This window comes from Patagioenas fasciata, chromosome 13 (assembly GCF_037038585.1).
Source record: "Patagioenas fasciata isolate bPatFas1 chromosome 13, bPatFas1.hap1, whole genome shotgun sequence".
Taxonomy (NCBI): Eukaryota; Metazoa; Chordata; class Aves; order Columbiformes; family Columbidae; genus Patagioenas; species Patagioenas fasciata.
Window position 1 is genome coordinate 9714788 of NC_092532.1, and position 20604 is coordinate 9735391.

General features: G+C 59.4%; 1 protein-coding gene across 6 annotated transcripts in view; it reads left to right on the forward strand.

Annotated features, from left to right (window-relative positions):
- The window catches only part of CBFA2T3 (CBFA2/RUNX1 partner transcriptional co-repressor 3), a 29075-nt gene extending 8551 nt beyond the window's left edge, over positions 1-20524 (forward strand). For 2 of the 6 annotated variants that reach the window (XM_065848189.2, XM_065848193.2), the window contains exons 2-12: positions 9770-9916; positions 11278-11355; positions 12371-12612; positions 12959-13048; positions 14711-14892; positions 14974-15230; positions 15323-15408; positions 15618-15807; positions 15950-16018; positions 16214-16404; positions 17070-20524. In XM_065848189.2, the coding sequence (XP_065704261.1) occupies positions 9770-9916; positions 11278-11355; positions 12371-12612; positions 12959-13048; positions 14711-14892; positions 14974-15230; positions 15323-15408; positions 15618-15807; positions 15950-16018; positions 16214-16404; positions 17070-17360 (1823 nt within the window). In that variant the 3' untranslated portion in view covers positions 17361-20524. The other 4 variants (XM_071814551.1, XM_065848190.2, XM_071814552.1 and 1 more) reach the window with 4 other exon arrangements.
- Positions 20525-20604: the final 80 nt, after the last annotated feature.

Sequence of the window (20604 nt, forward strand, 5' to 3'; positions counted from 1 at the left end):
GCTGTCTGTCCCGGTGCTTGGTCGTCCCGGGACTCGTCGCGGCGGCGGAGCAGGGCAGGGCGAGCGGGGGCACAGCCGGGGCGAGCGGCCATCGGGGCCGCCGTCCGTGCAGCGGACAGCGCTCGGAGCGGTTCCACCGGCGGAGGCCGGGCAGGAGCGCTCTGTCGCCACCGTGGGCCCCGCTCCCACCCGCCGCGCTCACGCCGGGGCTTTGCCTGCGCTTCCCTCCCTATCCCCAGCAGCCTCTTTCCGAGAGCCGGGCCAGCGTGGGGTGGCCCAGCATCCCCAAACCCACGCGAGTTTGTGCCCACCCCACCGCAGCAAACCCCCCCAAGTCGTGGGTCCCGACTTCTGCCCGGTGGGAGAAGTCGTTTTCATCCCTGCATCCCTCTTCCTCCTCGGACCTCCAACCCGCTGGCTCCACATCCCGCTCCGGCCGCTGCCAATTTAGAGATGGAGCCGCATTTCATGGCAAGGAGCTGATCCACTCGAGAGAGTTTGCGGGGAGGAAATAAGGGCTGATTTGGGAAGTTCCAGCAAACCTAGGGCTAGTTTGGGAAGTTGCAGCTGCAGCAACGTGTTTGCACACAAGGACATGGGTCCATGCTGGTGACACACACCGTGTCCTCGCATGTGCTGGGGAACAGTTGTGCTGGATGCAGCTTTGGGAAGGAAGGCTGGCTCGGGGAGCCTCCAGCTCCAGCCTCAGCAGTGTCCTGCTTCTGATCTTCGCAGCCATAATCACCATCCGGCTCCTGCTTTCCCTTCAGAATTGCATTAAGCAGCGTTTGCTGGCGTGCCTGGCTGCCTGCTCCAGCCTCGCTTTGCCGGGAGGGTGCTGTCGGTGTAGCAGTGGAGCAAGGCTGGCATCGCACTCTGCTGTGGCTCCACCGTGACGCTGAGCCGGGGCACAGCCGGCTCTCCCCAGCACTCCCCTACGCAGCCCTCACCGCTGGATGGTGCCTTCGGATACCGCAGAGCGTTTCCCTGGTTAAACGCACCTTTTGTTGGAATTTTTCTTCCCCTATTAGCCAAGAAAAACTTTGCAACTTTCCTTCGCTTTCGGAGAGGAGCTGCTGCTGGGTTTCATTTTGTTTTTTTTAATTAGAGGTCACGTGCATGTTGACAGTGTCTTTGAATCTAAGCGATGGTCTCGTCTCTAGCTTAGAAAGAGCTTTTGAGCTCTTGCCTCTGTTGTTTTCTCTCTGTTCAGGAACAAAGAGATTTTTCTACCTTTAATTAAAAGGAATATTAATTCTCCTCTCCTTTGCTGAGTGACTTGAAGACACTCTGCAAACATCCGTCTGCTCGGCACTGCGGTGGAGTGAGCTCTGCTATGGTACAAGGCACGGAGATGTGGGGGGAACCATCCCAAAACCCCCAGCAAATACGGAGTAGCAGCCAGGAAGGATGCTGAGAGCCCTGGCGTCCGCAGTGCTGGGGTGAGGAGCCCCCAGACTGAGCTGCCTCCCGGGGCGGGCGCCTGCGGCTCCTGGGGCGGATGAGGCAGGTCCCTGCACGGTTCCACGCAGGCAGAAGTTTTGAGCATTGCTTTTGCTGTGGCTGGGGAGGGAAGTGGAGATGGACTCGGCTGTGCAAAGAGGTTTTTCCCTGCCTGCTGCTTCCTGGCTGGTGTCCGTACGGGCAGGTAAGAGTTTACCCAGGGATGGCCAGATGTCGGGCGTGTTTTGTTTGAAAAACGTGGGACTGCAAATGCTGGCTTGTAGGGAGGAAAGGCCAAGCTGTTTGTGTGAGGGGGAGGCTGTTCTCCCGTGGCGCTGGATGCTGGCACGAGGTGGGTGCCAGATTCAGGCAGGGCAACCTCATGTGGGTGCAGGATTTGCCTCTGACATCAGGAACTTCCAGGATGCAGGATGGAAAAACACTCCAGTGCTCGGCCCTGCCTCAGGCTGGGAGGGTCGAGCAGCTCCCCGGGCTCTGCCCGTCACTGCGGCGCTCTCAGCACCCCCGAGCACAGTGGCCAGCGTGCTGAGGAGGGGGCTCTGGCAGGTCTCGCAGGAGCTGGGGGCTGGCGGGTCTCTGCTGATGTCCCCTGTGTCTCTTCCCCAGATTTCTGCTTCTGAGCCGAGGCTGTTTGCAGGCATGGAAAACCCTGGGCAGGATGCGGGTGGTGTGGCTGCGTGATGTCGGCTTTGCTGTGGAGTTGGGGTCTTGGCTCCGCTCGCTGCTGGCAGCCGCTTAAATCCCCAGTGGGGTCTAGAGGCTCTGCAGGGTGCTGCAGGTGCTGCAGGACCCCCGGGGAAGGAGAGGCACCCCATAAATGTCTGTTATTACATCCCTTAATGGGGGTCAGTGGATTATACCGCTGAGCTCAGTGCAAAGCTGGGCTTAAACGCAGCTGCTGGGGCTGAGGGGATGCGGGTCAGATTCTGCAACCCGGGCTTGTGCTTTCCAAGCTGGCCCAGGGACAGGAGCTGGATTTAGACAAGAGGGGTCCCCAAGTTGGGACCAGTCCTTGCAAGCTTTGCGATGGCTGGCGCGGGGGAGACCAGGCTGGTGGCACAGAGGAGACCCCCCTGCCTGGGCATCGCTGGTGTTAGTGCCATTGCCCAGCTGGGGGTTTATTTTTAGATTTCCTGAAGCTTGTTTTCTGCTGTCCCTCCCGGCGCACTCAGACTCCCCAGGGGCAACCCCACCTTGACGAGCCCGCAGCTTTCATTTGGAAGATGCTGACCAATGTTTCCAGAAAACATCCAAGGGATTTCCTGTTTATTTTGCGAAATTCTCATTGATATTTTTTTCCTGTGATGTTTGATTCAATCTCACACGAGCAAAATCGCATTGAAATGGAACACTCAGTTATAAAACAGACAAAGAGTCAGTAAAGCAGCGGCTGTGGGGATGCATGGCTGGGTCCGGCACCCCCTCGGAGCCATCACCATCCTGGCGTCTGTGGAGCAGGATCCGGCGCGGGGTCCCTGGGGAGCTGGCGGTGCCTCGGCGTTCCCACGCTGCAGGGACCTCACTGGGAGCTCCCCGCCAGCACTGGCGTGTGGATGGGGATGTTTTCCCTTCCCCAGCTGCTCTCTCCCTCCAAAATGCCCAGAGTCCCTTGGCTGCTGGTGCCATTTGTCCCCACTTCAGCCATCAAGGCCACCTTTGGGCACTGGTGTCCCTGTGCATGTGGCTGAGTGGCTGCAAGAATGGCAAATTGGGGGTGTTTTAGCCTGAACCTGTCCCTGCCTTTGAAGAGCACTCAGCTCTGCAGCTGGGGCAGGCACTCAGGGGGCTGGGGTGGTTTTGGGGACCCCCTTTGGCAACATGTTGACGGATCGGTCGCCCTTCCAGTGTGGTCACGCCAGTGATGCACCCCAGCCCTTGCACCGGGGAGGGGTTTTGCAGCAGAGACGTGGGTGTTTCCCGGGGGGCTCAGCCCCAGCCCCGCACCACGACACTCTGTTTGCTCTCGGTGTTTTCTCGGTATATTTAATTTCCAGGAGCATAAGGCAGCTGGGGAGCAGTTAGGGCATGTGTGTGTCCACCCGCCCTGCCACGGGACGGCTCAGACAGCAGCGCTGCAGGCAGAGTTTGCAGCAGATACTGTGCCCAGGCTGGGGGGGCTTGGAGGGGTCATTGGCCCATCCCGATGCTCCTCCAGCATCATTGGGTCGGGGGACCCCTCAGCCAGACCCTCTGCAGGGGGGAGCCCCGCTGTCCGGGCTCTCTCTGCACCGACTGGCCACGTCGCTGCCGCGGCTGTTGACTCACAGGCTCTGACGCTGAGTCCCGGGGCTGAGCCTGAAATGCTTTTCCAGGCAAGGCTGAAATGCACAAAATGTTCGACTTGTAAAATATGTAGCGTGAGAAAATAGCCTTTTCTGCTCTCCTCCTCGCTGCCGCCGCTCCCCTGCCCCATCTGCTCGCTTGGAAAGTTTCCCACAGCTGGGGGGGGCGGGCGAGGGGCCGACAGCATTCAGGGTCCCTCAGCAGTTGTCGGGAGATGCCATCCACCCCACGGTGCCCACGCAGAGGTGATGCCCCTTGACAGCACAAGGGGTCTTGGGGGTGGCACAGGCACCTCGAGAATGCGCTTGGTCCATGAGGATGCTGACCCTGCAGACCCTCCTCCATCCTACCCATGTGCTTTGGCATCCTGAGGTTTCTCTCCCCGGGGACACATTCTGAGAGCAAACGTGGGGCTGGCACTGGGAAAGCCAGCCGGGCTGTGCCGCGATCACCACCAGCACGGGGGATGACGCAGGTGGCATTGGCGTGTCCCATGGGGTCTGGGGTTTCCAAAACGGGGCAATGTGGTGCCTCTGGGGAGGGGCCTGGGAAATACCCCTGCATGGTGCTCAGGGAGGGGCCACCACGCTGGAGCTGGCCACAAGCCACGGTTTTCACCAGCCACCTTCATCCATCATTATTTAGGAACACTTCGGATCCTTGCCAAGAGCAAGGTGGGAAACAGGGATTGTAAGCATGCTTTCCCTATTCCCCTGCCATCCTTTTTGCTGCCTGTGTGTAATTAACAGAGTAATTAAAAACAGGATGAGTTAATTGGTATTCATTTATGTGGCAGATGTTTTTAATTGAGATACGAAACAATTTACCTGTTTACATAAACAATAGCAAATGAAGGCTTGTAAAACAGAGAGGGCGCATTTTTTGGGGGGGGGGGGGAGGGGATTGGGGGAGGGAAAGCTTTTTTGTTGTTGTTTTGAGGAAAATCAAACCCATCTCGCTCCTCCCTGGCCGCATGGGAGTCGGCTGGCACTGCCAGCATGGAACCCGCAGCCAAGGCAGTGGGTTTGGGTCCCTTGTCTCCCTGGTTGTGGCTGGAGAAATGGGGTTTGTTTGGTTTGGGGTGTGTAGATGAGTGTGGTCCTGGGTGCTGATGTCCCACATGGAGCTGGGACACTATGTGTGGGACATGGAAGGGGACTGGGTGCTGGGGTCCCAGCTAGCTGCCCTGGAGCCAAGCAAGGAGCATGTCCTGTGGTGTGTCCCCCGGCAGCACCAGGTGTCCGCAGGGTGTTTGTTGGCACCGCCGGAGCAGGCAGCACGGCTGGGGGCTGCTCATGTGATGGGGCTGCGGGGAAAACAAAGCAAATCATGGAAATTGAGCATGGCGCAACCTGCGCTACTCCTGACATTGGGTGAGTGGCGAATGTCCCAACCCAACAACGTGGGACCCATCCCAGTGCACCCACGGGCCAGGCGAGGATGACAGGGATGAAGGCTGGCTTGCTGAGTGGTGCCAAGGGCTGCCGTAGCGGTGTGAAGGTGGCAGGTCCTGCTCAGCTAGGGGGACAATGCCCAGGTTTGTGGGCTGGCTGGCACAGCACTGTCGCCCGTCCTGGGCCAGGCTGCCACCGTCCCCCTTGCTGGAGGAGCAGAGCAGAACAAGACTTGTGCCGTGAGCATCCCTTGGGCATGAGCATCCTCAGGAACATCCCTGCCTACAGGAATGCAGACAGGGCCACGGTGCCTGGCAGGGCTGGGCTCCTCTGCCAGCGCTCCCTTGGCACCGCTGGGCACACCCATGTCCCGTTGTCCTTGTGGCAGCCATGACCTGCAGCCATAGCTCCCATGCAAGTTCCTCCCTGGGCCTGGAGCCAGCCAAAGCCAGGGTCATTTACATCTTGTGCAGAGGATTTAATTAGTTGGCTTCCCTTTTAAAAGGCTTCATTTGTGCCAATGAATGCTGGGGCTCGTATCACTCCCTGCCAGCCTGGCTCCCCAAAATGTGTGCATGGGGCAGGCTGGCAGTGAGATAAGTGCTGGGAGTCCCTCAGCACCCCCCAGCATCCCACAGCCGCTGTCCTGCTCTCCCCCTCCATGTGCAATTGGGGATGAGCCACCTCCAAGCTGCCTGCTGTCACCTACCCCATTGTCACCACATCCCTGGGGGGATCAGGATGGGTGCAGGGGAGGAGGGAGATGACGGTGCTCTGCAGCTCCCACCACCTCTGCCATGCACGTGGCCGGTGCGGCTGCCTGGCCGCCGGCGCTGCCGTGTCCCTAACGCACTCCAGCTGGGACAGCTCGGTCCCTCACCATCTTATCAGGGAGTTGTTCTTGGCCACGGTGGCAGCGGCAGCTGAGGAGCCTTTGTTTCGGAGGCAGCCTGGCTTTGGGAGACGTCGCCTCCAGCATCTGGATTTCATTTGTGGCCATTTGGAGAGCATGAAGGATGCTGGTCTTTTAATTCCCTTTTAACCCCTTCCTTGCCCAAGGAGACTTGCCCAGCCTGGGAAGGGAGGAGTGTGGGAAGATGGAGCTTTTGGATGGCCACAGCCAGGGCAGCTACCTGCCCTCTCCATCCACATCCCCGAGGAGGTGGAGGGCACAGGAGAGTAGCCAGCCAGGGCCGGCACATCCCTGTCCACATGCCCAGCTACTCCCTGGCCCTGCCCAAGGCTGTGCGGGATCGTAGAATCACAGATGGTTTGGGTTGAAGGGACGTTCCCAGCTCCCCCAGTGCCACCCCTGCCGTGAGCAGGGACATCTTCACCAGCTCAGGTTGCTCAGAGCCCTGTCCAGCCTGGCCTGGGATGTCTCCAGGGATGGGGCATTCACCACCTCGCTGGGCAACCCTGTGCTCACTGCCCAGGAGTGACGGGCACCCTGGGGCTGGGACAGAGCCTGCAGCAGTGGGACAGGCTCCCTGGGGCTGTTGGAAATGGCAGACGCTGGGCTGGACCGGCTGCCCAATTTGCTGCTGGGTGCTGGGGCTGCTCACTGGTGTGCGCAGTACTGGGCACTGGTGTCTGCCAGCCAGCATGTGCAGCTGCAGGATGCCGGGTGCTGGTGCCCACCAGCATGCACAGCTGAGTGGTGCTGTGCATTGATCCCTGCTGCTGTGCACAGCTGCAGGATGCCATGGTTGATGCCTGTCTGCATGCAGGGCTGTGCAATGCCGTGCACTAGTGTCTGCCAGCACGCATGGCTCCAGGATGCTGTGTGTTGGTGCCTGTTGGCATGCACGGCTGCAGGGTGCTGTGTGTTGGTGCCCACCAGCATGCGTGGCTGCACGGTGCTGTGTACTGGTGCCTGCTGGCATGTACAGCTGCACGATCCCATATTTTGGTGCCCACTGGTGTGTGCACAGCTGCACCAGGCCATGCATCAGTGCTTTCCACCACCCAGCACTGGGGAGTACGCAGCCGAGCAGCCCCCCTGTCTAAGCTCTGGAGGGGCAGAGGACCAGCTATTGGGCTCTCCTGCAGCTCCCGCCCTGGAAGAGCGATGCACAGTGTGAGAAATTCGGGTGTCGTTGGTACTCCATGGGGTCACAAACCCTGACCCCTGTGGTGCTGCTGGGTGCCACAAGCAAGCCAGGGCCAAGCTGGGCTTTATCAGCTGGTAGGAGCTGCGTTGGGGTGTCACCACAGCAGGGACAGTGCCTGGGCCAGTGTGCCAGGGGTTAAACCCTCCGGTGTGACAAATGGGGGGCTCAGGGTCATGTGGGGGAGTGCGGGGTTCAGCATGTGCTGGCCCCGGGAGGCAGGGTGGGGGACACCCGCTCCCGCCAGCCAAGGAGAAAATACTAATCCTTTTATTTTTATATTATTACTTATTCATCTGGGCTGCACAGGCCTAATGGAAACCAGATGGAGGAAAACAGACACAGCCCCGAGCAGCTGGGACAAATTACCCCAAAGAAAGAAAGAAAAAAAAAAAAAGAGAAAAAATAATTCCAGCAGAGTTGGAGTCATGTTGGGGAATTATTGTTTGGAGGCAGTACTGGGGGGCTGCCCCGTGCCCCCTGAAATTCCCTTCACCCACCATGGAGCTCGTCCCATCCTGCAAATGTCCTGGGTTGGTGCTCGGATACTGTGGGTTTCCCGGGCACTGTTTGTTTTGGGTGTTTCTGGGCCTGGGCACTGACAAATCCCATTGGGTTTGGTGCCGTCCCTTGTCCCCGTGCCCGCACAGTGATGTTTGGGTTGCAAACACCTCAGGGAAAATTTGTGACTTGGAGGAAAAAAAAAGGAGAAGACAAGAAAAAACACAACCAGGCCCCATTTCCCCGGGTGTTTGCCCAGCGTTGTGGAAACTTTCCTCCCAGTGGGAAGTTGTGGAAAACTGTGTTGGTGCCAGAACGAGTGTATCCATGTTTTGCCCTCAGTGTGAGCATGTATATGGAGTCAGGACAGCGAGGGGGATGGGGATGGGAACTGGGATGCAGGCAGGGATGGGGATGCAGGCAGCAATGAGATGCAGGATCGTGTGGGCACCCAGTGGATCAAGGCTCTGCAGCTGCACAGCTGCAGCCACCCAGTCCAGGTCATGCTCTGTGCACGCTTGTGGCTCGTCCTCTGCTTTCAGAGATGGATTCTGCTCCGCTGATTGACGGGGGAAACCTGGAAAGCTGCAGAAGCCTCACCCAGAGACGGGCATGTCCATGAAAAGGAAAATAAAAGGTGTTTTTCAAAACATACCATTTATTTTGGAAGGCCCTGTAAAGAAATCATGGTTTTATGGGGAGAGATGCTGCTTGGTCTTGAGGTTTCTCCTGAGGCTGGAGTGGGAGAAGGGGACGAGGAAGGGGACACCGGAGCATCCAGGTGTCTGCAGGATTATGGTGCCCCCCGGGAGACTCAAACCTCCATGACGGGGATGTTCCGTGGTACTGGAGCCACCCAGGAGGATGCTGTGGGATGACGGTGGTAACAGCTCAGGAGTCTGGCCCTTACTGCTGGCTCTCCCATCTCCCCGTCCTCTGCACACAGCGTCGGCTGCAACACAAGCCCTGATAGCATCTTGCTTGGGATGAGGCCCTGGTTTTATTTAGCCTGGACAGTGTGCTCTTGCAGGGTTCAATTAATCTCACAACAGTTGCGGCAGATTAAGCATGCATATTAGATTAGCGCTGATCAGCCGTGCCGGGCGGGCAGCATGCCGGGGCACAGCAGGGACCCCGCGGCCGGGCGACGGTTGTGGCTGCCTCTTCCTTCTTTGGCTGGGGCCAGTGGTGGTGACGGCACAGGCTTGGGAACGCTGATGGATCGTCACAGCTGCCCACACTTGGGGCCACCCGTCACCGCCCAGTGTGGCAGCCGTGGGACCAAAACCTTGCACTGGGTCTGTATCACCGCCGTTTGGAGGGGCCGGTGCTGTCACATGTCCCCTGGGGATGCTGCTGCTGGGCATTATGTGGGGTTGCAGGGCAGTGGGAGGGATGTGGGGGAGCCCAGCAGGTGATGGCAGGGAGCCCTGTGTCCCCGGTGTGCAGGACCCGGTGCCTCGCGGGGGTCCCCAGGGCTGTGGCAGGACTGTCACTGGTGGGTGTGTGTGTCCTGCCATTGCTGCTGCCACCGAGCATGGGCTGTAGTGAACACACAATATACCACCTGGGATTACAGCGGCCCTGGGCACAGCTGCTGCGGACAGCCAGGGGCTGGTGGGCAGCCAAGGATTCCCGAGCCATGGGCAGGAGGGTGCCGAGGTGACAGCAATGGCTTTGCAGGGACACACACATGCATGGGGCAGAGCTGGTGCTGCGCGAGCAGAGTGGTGCCCTGCCCTGGCCCCACCACGTGCATCTGTGCCGGGCACAGGGCATCATCCCCACCACTGTGCAGATGAGTAGGTCGGTCGCTGTCCTGCGGGCACACAGGACACCAGGCACTGTCACCACTGCCCGAGCTCTGCGCAGGGTTGCTGCCATCGTGCATTGGGGAGCAGAGATGTCCAGGGCTGAGGTCCCCAAGGGTCCCCTCTGCCCCCAACCCTGGTTGATGGGGACAACACGGTGCTGCCTGGCACACCCGCCTCACCGCCGTGTGCCTTCTCCCCGCAGATCCCGCGGAGACGCGGGCCGCCACCATGCCCGACTCGCCAGCCGATGTGAAGACGCAGTCCAGGTCCACACCGCCCAGCATGCCACCACCGCCGCCCGCCGTCACGCAGGGAGCCACCCGCCACCCGTCCTTCATGCCAAACACCCGTGAGTACCAGGCTGCCAGCGGGAATGGGGTGACAGGCAGGGGGGCTGCCCGGCTCTCTTTGACTGCGGGTCACTCGCTGCAGCAGTGTCCCTGCAGCCCTGTGTGGTGCTGGCCACGCCAGGGGTGACGTTACTCGTCCTTGTGCTGGAAAAGAGTTTTGGCTGTGCACCCTGAGCCCTGGGTCACACCTGTGACTGTGGGGAGGATTGTGGCACTGCTCAGTGGCAGCAGTGCTTGGGGACAGAGATGTCCTGGTCACAGGGTGGTGGCACAGAGCAACGCGTGGCCCTGGGCACTCTCGCCTGGAGGATGCTGTGGGCTGGGGCTGTCCCTGCAGGTCAGAGCTGGCCCTGTCCAGGGTCCCAGACACATGGGGACTGGCCTGCCCATCCACATGTGGCACCCAACAGTGGCAGGGGAGTGTTGGTGGCAGGGGAGCGTCACAGCCAGCTGCCATGGCAGGGATGTCCTTGCCCTGCTCAGGCTATGGTGTGGTGGCATCAAGGGGACTTGGTGGGGACTTGAAGTTTGAGTCCTCAGCCTGTGTAGCATCGTTGAACTGGGGGAGCCCCGACACGCTGGTTGCACTGGTGGCACCTGGGCTGGTTCTGCACCCACAGGGTTGCACCTGGGATCAGTCCCTGTGCTGGTATCACCATCCTGGCACACGAATGGACAAGGGACACATGGGGCAGGATCCGGGCAGGCAGGGGCTGAGCAGTTCCCCTGGCCAGACCAGTGGTGGCTGTGCCAAGTAGTTGCTCCGGCTCTGCTGGGTCGTGTCCCGGACACACAAGCCTGTGCAGGGGGTTTGCTCATAGCTGCTTCTCGCTTAGAAACGCCATTGGGGAAGAAAACACTCCAAAATGCCCCCCCTGAGCTGCAACCCCTCAACAGCCGCTGTCATCGCCACGGCCCTGCCACCTCCTCAGCCAGATGCCCTCTCATTAGAACTGGGTTTGCGCTCAGCTGCGATCTGAGGGGTTTTGCTTTTTAATCCCAGCCCAGTGGCAGATGCAGAGCCCTGAGCTTGGTTCGGTGTGGGATGAAGGGGCAGCCTTGTCCTGGAGTGCCACCATGTTTTGGTTGTTCTTGGTCTTGGGGAAATGTTGCAAAATTCCCCTTGCACTGGAGCTGTGCAGGGCTCGTTCTGAAATGCAGGGACCATGTGCGGCAGCCAAGCATCCCTGGCTGCGTTGGGATGCAGGGACCCGGCTCCATCCCCGGCACGTCTGGGTCTGGGCAGCTTCACCCACAGCATGTGTGTCCTCGCCAGCAAGGAGCGCTGCCTGCAGGGACCCCCTGGCCGAGAGCTGCCCCCTCTGCTCTCTCATCATAGCGTGTTTTATTTTGCTTGCAGATCGAGACGCTGGCCCTCCGACGTTTCTGCCTCGCGGCCGTTTTCATGGTTGCTTGAAATGGTCGATGGTCTGTCTTTGTAAGTAAAATGAAACATCCGCTCTCATGAGAGACCCGAGCGGCAGCCAGAGCCCCCCGGGAGGTGCAGGGTCTGGTGGAAGGCACAGTGTCGTGGTGGGGCTTGGGCAGGGTGTGCTCCCCCACGCCAGCCCCTCTCCCTGACCCGGTGGGTCACGGGGATGCGAACCCCATCCCTGTCCCAGCTGAGGGACATGTGCGGTGTCTAACTTAGTAACGCACCTGTTGTAGGAATAAAAGCAGTTGTGGCCGACAGGTTATTTTTGGCACCTCTTTAGTGGGCGGCTGATCCTTGCCTGGCCGGAGAATGAGTGGGAGCCCGCCGACGCAGGCAGGGCAGGCAGGGCGGTGCAGGCAGCACAAGGTTAGTGCCATCCCAGGAGCTGGGTGCCGCGGGGAGAGGCACGGTGCATGCCTGGGTGCCGCGAAGCAGCATGCACTTGGGAATGGGGTGACATGTGCCATCACCTGCGCCGGTCACAGAAAGGTCCCTGCGCTCACATGATCTGTGCAGGGCGCTCGTGCAGGAGAAGGGACCTGCCACACTGCCGGTTGGCATCCCCAGATGTCCTCTCCCCAGGTCCCCTGGTGCAGGGCGCTGCGGGCAGCTCCTGTCCTCCCTGTCTGGGCAGCGGGGCCAGAGGTGCTGGGGTGCTGCAAACCAGGCTGGGCTCTGCAGAAAACAGCTCGTGGCTTCTCCCTGGGAGAGCTGAGCAGCTCCCGGAGGCGCAGGATGGAGCCCCTGCTCTTGGGTGGCTTGAACATCGAGGAGCAGGATCAGGCCCTTGCTGCGCTGAGGCATGCATTGCATGCCATCCCTCCCCACAACCCCTCACGGCACCAGGGACCAGTCCAGGATGTGGCCGCAGGGATGCAGCAGCATCCCAAAGACCGGCGGATGCTGCCAGCCCTGTGGTACCCAGCAGGATGCGCCAGTTCCCTCATCCCCGCCTTGTCCCCATGGTGCCAGGACACATCCGCCTGCTCTGACTTCTCATCCCCCTCTCTCCTCGCAGTGATGAACGGGAGCAGCCACTCGCCCACTGCCATCAATGGGGCTCCGTCCACCCCCAATGGGTTCAGCAACGGGCCAGCCACCTCCTCCACTGCCTCCCTCTCCACTCACCAGCTCCCCCCAGCCTGCGGCGCCCGGCAGCTCTCCAAGCTGAAGCGTTTCCTCACCACGCTGCAGCAGTTTGGCAATGACATCTCCCCTGAGATCGGGGAGCGGGTGCGCACCCTCGTCCTGGGGCTTGTGGTATGTCCATCGGGCACAGCGGGGCTTGCAGGGTGATGCCATGTCTGGGGATCCTCTGGTCTGCTTTTGGGATGGGGATGCTGCTAAACGGGAAAAAAAATAGGGTCCTATTGGTGGATTGACCTAAATCTGGGAAAAATGGAGGATGTATTTTCAGCATCTCCTGGGATCTGCATGGCATGGTTCAGGGTTGAGTTCCCGCTGCTGGCAAAGCCTTGAGCATGGTTTTCCCCTGAGTGTGGCAGAGTCAGCAGAGGAGCAGAAATGGGGAAAAAATTGGGGGAGAAGCAGCAAAGCATCCCCGTGGGGTGCGAGGGCATGGGCTGAGCCCGAGCTGTCCCCGCAGAACTCCACGCTCACCATTGAGGAGTTCCACGCCAAGCTCCAGGAGGCCACCAACTTCCCACTGCGTCCCTTCGTCATCCCCTTCCTCAAGGTGGGTCCCAGCCTGGGCACCGCAGGGACATCGGGGTTTGTGTTGGCAAAAGGGGGTTTGGGGGGTGGCTTTGGGGTCCCCCCCCAGGCATACGTGTCCTCCCTGCACACCCAGCTCCTTGCATGTGTGGAGTCACATGAGGCCGGGGCTGTTTGCAATAACGCAAGGGGTTTGGCCCAGCTGGGAACCATTTGCAATTCATTAAAAATCCCCTTTCTAAAATTTGCCTTTTAATTCCATGCTGACTCAGCACTGTCACCCTGCTCTGGAGGGATTCACCGATCACTGGCTTGCCTGGCAGCACAGGCGCTGCCGGCAAATGTTCAAGCCGGGTGTTGGTTGTCCCCTGTTAGCAAAGGAATAACAAAAAAGTGCAAAAAAAGCCCCTTTTCCACCTCTCCCTCCCCAGCCCTGCAGTGCAGAGGTCCATGCTCGCCGCAGGAATCCGCCTGCAAAGCTGCCAGGACAGTTGGCAGGGGAAAGCAGAGCTGGGGGGGACAGCAAAGCCCCCTCGTCCACCTGCACAGCTTTGCAGGGGACAGTGCATCCCCAGCCGCATGGCTTGTGGGGTCCCACTGGAGCTGGTGGCCCCATGGCTCGGCTGGGAGCCGTCCCCACTGTCCCGCTGCCAAGCAGCCGCCCTGGCACCCCGCTCCCAGCTGTTCCCACCGCCAGCTCCAGATGTTTCTCATTATCCTAACTGTAACCAGCCGTCCTCGGCATGCTGCCCAGATTCAGGGGATATTGCTTGTTTTGGTGAGGTTGTTCCCTCCGCCCCAGGCCAGGGAAGGAAAGGGTCTGTCCCACTCGCCGTAGTGTGTGTCTGTGGCATAAATGTGTCCCATGGAGGGGGTTTGGCTGCAGCTCAGCTGCCTGAAGAGCAAACCAGAGCTGGCAGCCAGGCAAAACGGGGTCTGTTGCTTCATTCTTGCTGCTCCATGTGCTCCTTGGAGCCATGGTGCTGGAGGAGGACACGGTGGGGAGTTCACAGCCGCAAGGGTGCCAGATGTGCTGGGAGCTCCTCAGGGCTGGGGGTGCAGGTCCCCAGGCTGACCACCCCATGGACAGGGTGGCAGAGGTGGCTGAGCTGGCCGGGAGGAAGATGATGCTCTGCAGCCCCTGTTGGTATCCAGGAGGGGTTGGTTGAAGCTGTGGCCATGTCAGGCCCTGTGGGGTGCCATGTGTGTCCCCCCTGGCACAGGGGCTGGCCAGGGCACGCTGCAGGGAGCGGGGTCCCAAGGATGCCATAGAATCACAGGATGGTTTGGGTTGAAGGGACGTTCCCAGCTCCCCCAGTGCCACCCCTACCATGAGCAGGGTCATCTTCACCAGCTCAGGTTGCTCAGAGCCCCATCCAGCCTGGCCTGGGATGTCTCCAGGGACAGTTCATCCACCACCTCTCTAGGCACCTGGGCCAGGCTCTCACCACCCTCAGGAGGAACAATTTCTTCCACATGTCCAACCTGGATCTCCCCTCCTTTAGTTTAAAACCACCACCCCTTGTCCTGTTATAACAGCCCCTCCTGAAAAGCCTGTCCCCTTGGGGAAGGTGAGCAGGACCCCAAAACTGGGCTGCGCTGGGGGGGCTGTGCTTGGGCAGCTGTGCTTGCGGAGGGTTGAGGGGGTCTGCAGGGCTGTGGACTGGACTCTCCCCCCTTGCAGGCCAACCTGCCGCTGCTGCAGCGGGAGCTGCTGCACTGCGCCCGCATGGCCAAGCAGAGCCCAGCACAGTACCTGGCACAACATGAGCAGCTGCTGCTGGATGCCAATGCCTCCTCACCCGTTGACTCCACCGACCTGCTGCTGGAGGTGGGCGAGAGTGGCAAGAGGAGGACGCCAGACAGGTGCGAGCCAGGGGACACATCCCTCCCTGGGCTGGCGGGCAGCGGCACGTGCCAGGGACCGACTGTCTCTCCTCCCCCCAGGACCAAAGAGAACGGTTTGGACCGAGACACCCTGCACCCTGAGCACCTCAGCAAGCGGCCGTGCACCATGAGCCCGGCGCAGCGCTACAGCCCAAGCAATGGGCTCAGCCACCCCCCAAATGGGCTGGGACACCCCCCTGCTGCCCCCCCACTGCCCCAGCACTACCGCCTGGAGGACATGGCCATGGCACATCACTATCGCGACGCATACAGGCACCCCGACCCCCGGGAGCTCCGTGAGCGCCAGCGGCCCACCGGTGAGTGCTGGGGGGGAGCAGGGGGCTGGGGAAACCCCCAAGGAGAGAGGGGTGCTGCAGGGGGGCTGACCCCCACCCTGCTTGCCTTGCAGCGGTGCACGGGGCACGGCAGGAGGAGGTGATCGACCATCGGCTCACCGACCGGGAGTGGGCGGAGGAGTGGAAACATCTCAACAACGTACGTAGTTTTCCCTCCGCGATGGTCCCACTGGGCTGGTGTGAGCGCTTTCCCTCCCCCACCCTAATTTGCCCTCTGTGCCCACCATGTCCCCCCCACATCTTTTCTCCCAAGCATCCTCTGCTCCCAGACTGACACACCGCCCAAATCCACCCCCAGCACCAGGAATGGCGGTCCCCCCCGCAACCCTGCCATTTATCCCCCCACAGCTGCTGAACTGCATCATGGACATGGTGGAGAAGACGCGGCGATCGCTCACAGTGCTGCGGCGGTGCCAGGAGGCCGACCGTGAGGAGCTGAACCACTGGATCCGGCGCTACAGCGATGCCGAGGACATGAAGAAAGGCAGCCCGCCCTCCGCCCGCCCCCACAACAGCTCCTCCGAAGCACCTCAGTTAGGTATTGACCCCCGGGTCTGCATTTGGGGAATCTGCGCCCCTCTCCGGGGTGCCTGTGCTGTTTCCCCCGGGGGTCCGGCATCTCTACCGGGGGGTTCAAAGGGGACAGCATCTCCTAACAGCATCACCCCTTCTCCTTCCAGACGCTCACCGGGAGTTTGCACCACGGTCACTCTCCGGGTACATGCCGGAGGAGATCTGGAGGAAGGCTGGTGAGTGCGGGGCAGGCACCAGTACCCATCGCTGTGCTGAGCTGGTGGGGTCTCTGCCCCATCCACTCCCTGCGCTGTGGCTGGGGCAGGCGGGGAGATGCTCGCAGGTGGTGCTGCCGCAGAAGGGGACACGCGGTGTCAAAGCTGGGGGGATGCCGGCACCTCCCACATCACGCTCCCCCCCCTCACTTCCAGAAGAAGCTGTGAACGAGGTGAAGCGCCAGGCCATGTCTGAGCTGCAGAAGGCCGTGTCGGATGCCGAGCGGAAAGCCCATGAGTTGATCACGACAGAACGAGCCAAGATGGAGCGAGCCCTGGCTGAGGCCAAGCGCCAGGCGTCCGAGGATGCCCTGACCGTCATCAACCAGCAAGAGGACTCAAGCGAGGTAGGAACCCCAGGGGCACAGGGTTGGTGGCAGCACAGGTGTTTGGGACGTGTTCCTTTTGCAATCAAATTCACATCTGTGTTTGTGAGCGTGGGTACCGGGGGGATTGCAGCAACACCATGGGGTGGGAAAAAGAGGGGATTTGTTTGACCAAGCTGGGAATGGGGGGCATGGTCCAGGATGGGGGAACACAGTATGGAATGCAGGTGCATGGTCCAGGATGATGCCTGTGGTCTGTGGTGGGGTGCATCATTGTAGCACAGAGGGTGTTGGTCTTTTCTGCCAAGTAGCAAGTGATAGGACAGGAGGAAACAGCCTGAACTTGCACCAGGGGAGGCTGAGGTTGGATCTTGGGAACAATTTCTTCCCCAAAGGGCTGTGGGGCATTGGAACAGGCTGCCCAGGGCAGTGCTGGAGTCACCATCCCTGGGGGTGGTTGAACAGACGGAGATGAAGTTCTCAGGGACATGGGTTAGTGCCAGGGCTGGGGGAATGGTTTGATTCAGTGATCTTGAGGGTCTCTTCCAACCAAAATGATTCATGATTCTATGGTCTGGGATGCAGGTGCATGGTTCAGGATGATGTGCACAGTCCAGGATGGGGGTACCTGCTCCAGGCTGGGGATGCAGGATCCGGGACTGAGCTTTACCTTTGCATCCCCGCAGAGCTGCTGGAACTGTGGGCGCAAAGCCAGTGAGACCTGCAGCGGCTGCAACACCGCGCGCTACTGTGGCTCCTTCTGCCAGCACAAGGATTGGGAGAAGCACCACCACGTCTGCGGGCAGACTCTGCAGGGGCTGCCGGCCCCTGCCGCCCCCGCCGGGCTGCCCCCGGGTCCCTGCCAGCCCGACGCTGTGGCCACCATCGCCAGCAGCCCCAGTGACACGGGCTCGGCGGCTGCTTCCCGAGCCGGCACGCCGGCCACCCCGGCTCCGCTGGAGACCGCGTCCCGCTGAGCCGCCCCGCGCCGCCGCCGCGCTCCAGCACACACGGACTGCACTGGATGCAATTATTTCCTCAGCTACCTGACTTGTGTGACCTCCGAAACGACCTCTCTAGCTCTCACAAATAATCCTCACGGATCCTCAAACTGGGCTTTAAGTGGAGTTAAGGCAAATACCGGTCTTCTCTGTTCTCTCTGCTGTCTTTCTTTTGGCTTTTTTTTTTTGGTTGGTTTTCTATCGGTTGGGGGATTGTCATTCTTTTTTTTTTTTCTCTTTTTCTTCTATTTTTTCTCTCTGGATGTGGAGTTTGGCCACAGCCTGGCCATGCAGTGACATGGGAGAGGCCGGCCCGGCCCTGGCTCGCATCGGCGCTGCCAAGGGGCTGTTTGCAGGAGGGAACAAACTTCACTTCTTCGTCTCTGTCTTCTTTATATTTTTTCTCTTTTTTTTTTTTTTTGTAAAAAAAAAATAAATAAAGAAAATAAAAAAGAAAACGTCAAACTTTTTGGCTTTAAGTAAGAAATTGTAAAAAAGGGAAAAAAAAAAAGAAAAAAATCCAAAAACCAGACGACGCCAAGTCAAGCCGCGTGACGGACGCTCACCTGTAACTACCTTGCTAGCTAGCCAAGAACAGACCGGACTCACCTCTGCTCCAAAGGAAATCCAAAACCAAGGAACATCCAAATGTCTCTCCACTGCCAAAGTTTGTTTCATTCTGTTGTTGCTTCCTTCTCCTCCCTGCAAGGATGGATGGATGGACGCACCCCCCGGGCTTTAAAGAGTTTCTATTAAAATAAATAAATAAAAAAAAAAGTGTTTTTTTTCAACAAAAAAAGCAAGTCGCTGAGGCATGGGAGGAGGAGATGGTGGCTGAGAAGCGCCAGAGTCGGCACATCTCTACCTCTGCCCGCTGCCGCCCTGGAAAAAGAGAATTCAAAGGAAAAAAATGAGATTAAAAGACAGATTTTGGTTTTCCCCCTTCCCGGAGCCGTCGGGGGACACCTGCGGCTGGACCCCCCAAACCCCTTGCTGCTGGGCTGCTCCCACACCCCGCGTCGGATTTATTTTGCAAGGATTTTTAAGAGGAAAAAGGAAAGGAAAACGAGCACCACCTCCTTCCTGGCCGAGGAGGCAGTCAAGGACAATGTCCATTATTTTGTATTTCTCACATCATTGTACAAAGCGCAGAGGACAGGAGTGCAATACGGAAAGTCCCCCGGCCCTGAGGAGGGCAGCCCCGGCGGGCAGGAGTGCTGTATGCTAATGTGAATGTAAATAGTCTTTGCAGAGGTCCAAAAAGATAATAATAATGATGATCGTGATAATAATAAGAGACATTTGCCAAATAAAAGATGCTGAGAACCCGCTGGAGGCTTTGGCGTGGGGGAGCGAGGCTGCCGGAGGCGAACAGAAGTTGTTGTGCTCGATAGGAGCTGTAGTTTTTCCGCATTTGCAAAAACCATCCTGTGTGTTTTCTGTAGGGGAGGAAAAGGAGGGAAGGGCTGGGGACTGGGTTGTTCTGTGCAGGGGAATATTCTGTGCACCCCAAGACCTTGGTGCATCCCCCCCAGGGGATTCTGTGCACCCCAAGACCTCAGTGCACCCGCCCGGGGAGATTCTGTGTACCCCAAGACCTCAGTGCATCCCACCGGGGGGTTCTATGCACTCAAAGACCTCAGTGCATCCCCCCGGGGGGATTCTGTGCACCACAAGACTGGGAGATTTGCCAGGTGCCCCTTGAGTGACTGTTTGCTTTATTTATGGTGTGACATACGTGATATTGTCTATTTTTCTTACGTTTCCTGAGAAGAGGTAATATATAAGAGTATTGCAGATGCACCTGCTGTGGGGCTGCCTGCTCTGCAGGTGACTGGCCCATCCCTGCCCCTCCAGCCGTGGGTGTCCCCATGTGTCCCCACATGCCCCTGGCCCTGCTCCGCACCAGGGCTCTGCCTCTACCTCCACCTCACCAGGAAACCAGGGACGAGAGCATTTCCATGGAGTCTGCTCTCGTTTCCACTCCCTTCACTTTTGTTTTTTTTTCCATTTTAATTTTTTTTTTTTTAATAATAATAAAACTACTCTAAAGAACTTTGCATTGAAACCAAAAGCCAAGGGAGGGGACGGGCAGTGTGGTGCTAGCAGATGTCCAAACCAGAACGACAGCTTTAAAGTGTAATATTTCCCAAAAAATTAGTGACGCGGGGAGGATGGCAGCGGCGGCGCGGCTGTGGGGCCGGCGTGGAGGTGGCTGTGGTGGCCAGGAAGGTGCTGGCTGGAGTGATGGGGTATTATTTGGGGTGTTATTTGGAAATGGTGTTGGTGTGTGCGGGGGGTCCCAGTCCCTGCAGGGAGGCAGAGCCTCAGGTTCTGGGTGCAGCACCAGGCTGGAGGAGGTGACAGGAGGGACGTGGCACCAGGACCCCATCCCTGGCAGGTGAGGGTCTCTCCAGCTCCTTCCTTGTATTCCCAACCTGAAATCCCAGCTGAAACCAAAGTGCCACGTCCCAGCGAGGCTGGGCAACCCGGAGCCGGGGTCCCACCCCTGCCTGGGCTTTGCTCTATTACTGCTGGAGCCACCACAGCCCCCCTCCTCACCCTCCTCCTCCGGGGCCTGCCGGGGTCCCCTCTTCTGCTTGGGGTGTCCCCCTGGATCCTGGTAGGTTTGAGGTCAGGGAGAAGATGTCACCTTGTTCCCAGGTCCCAGGCACTGTGCTGGGGTGTCCCCACCACAGTGACAGCCCCGGGGGCTCCTCTGATGCCACCACACGTCACAGCTCCGGGAGGGAGGTGTCGTGCTGCTGTTCCCCCTCGCTCACAGCACCGGTCCCTGGTCGCCCTCCCCATGCAGGGCTGAACACTGCCCACATTACCCTGCCAGCCCTGGGGACAGGGACACCAGGGCATGGGGGTCCCTGGAGAGTTGGAAACCAGAGACCCCTCCAGAGCTGGGGGGCATGGCGGCAGCCTGCCCTGCCCCGCTGAGTGGGTTTTGGGGGCCAGCCCAGAGAGATGAGGTGGTAGGACTTTCCTTCGGCATGCTGTCTCCCCCCTTGCTGTTTCCTGCTTTCTCTAAGTGTACTGTATGTTTGACATGTGAAAGATGTAAACTTTATGATTCAGGTTATGTCTGTTCTTAACTCTGTATCTGTGTAATAAAGACAATTTAATATCAACCGGAGGCTTCGGGCTGGTGCTGAGTGCCCTCTCCTCCCTCTCCCGGCAGTGCCCAGCACGCCATGCCCCCAACCCTGCG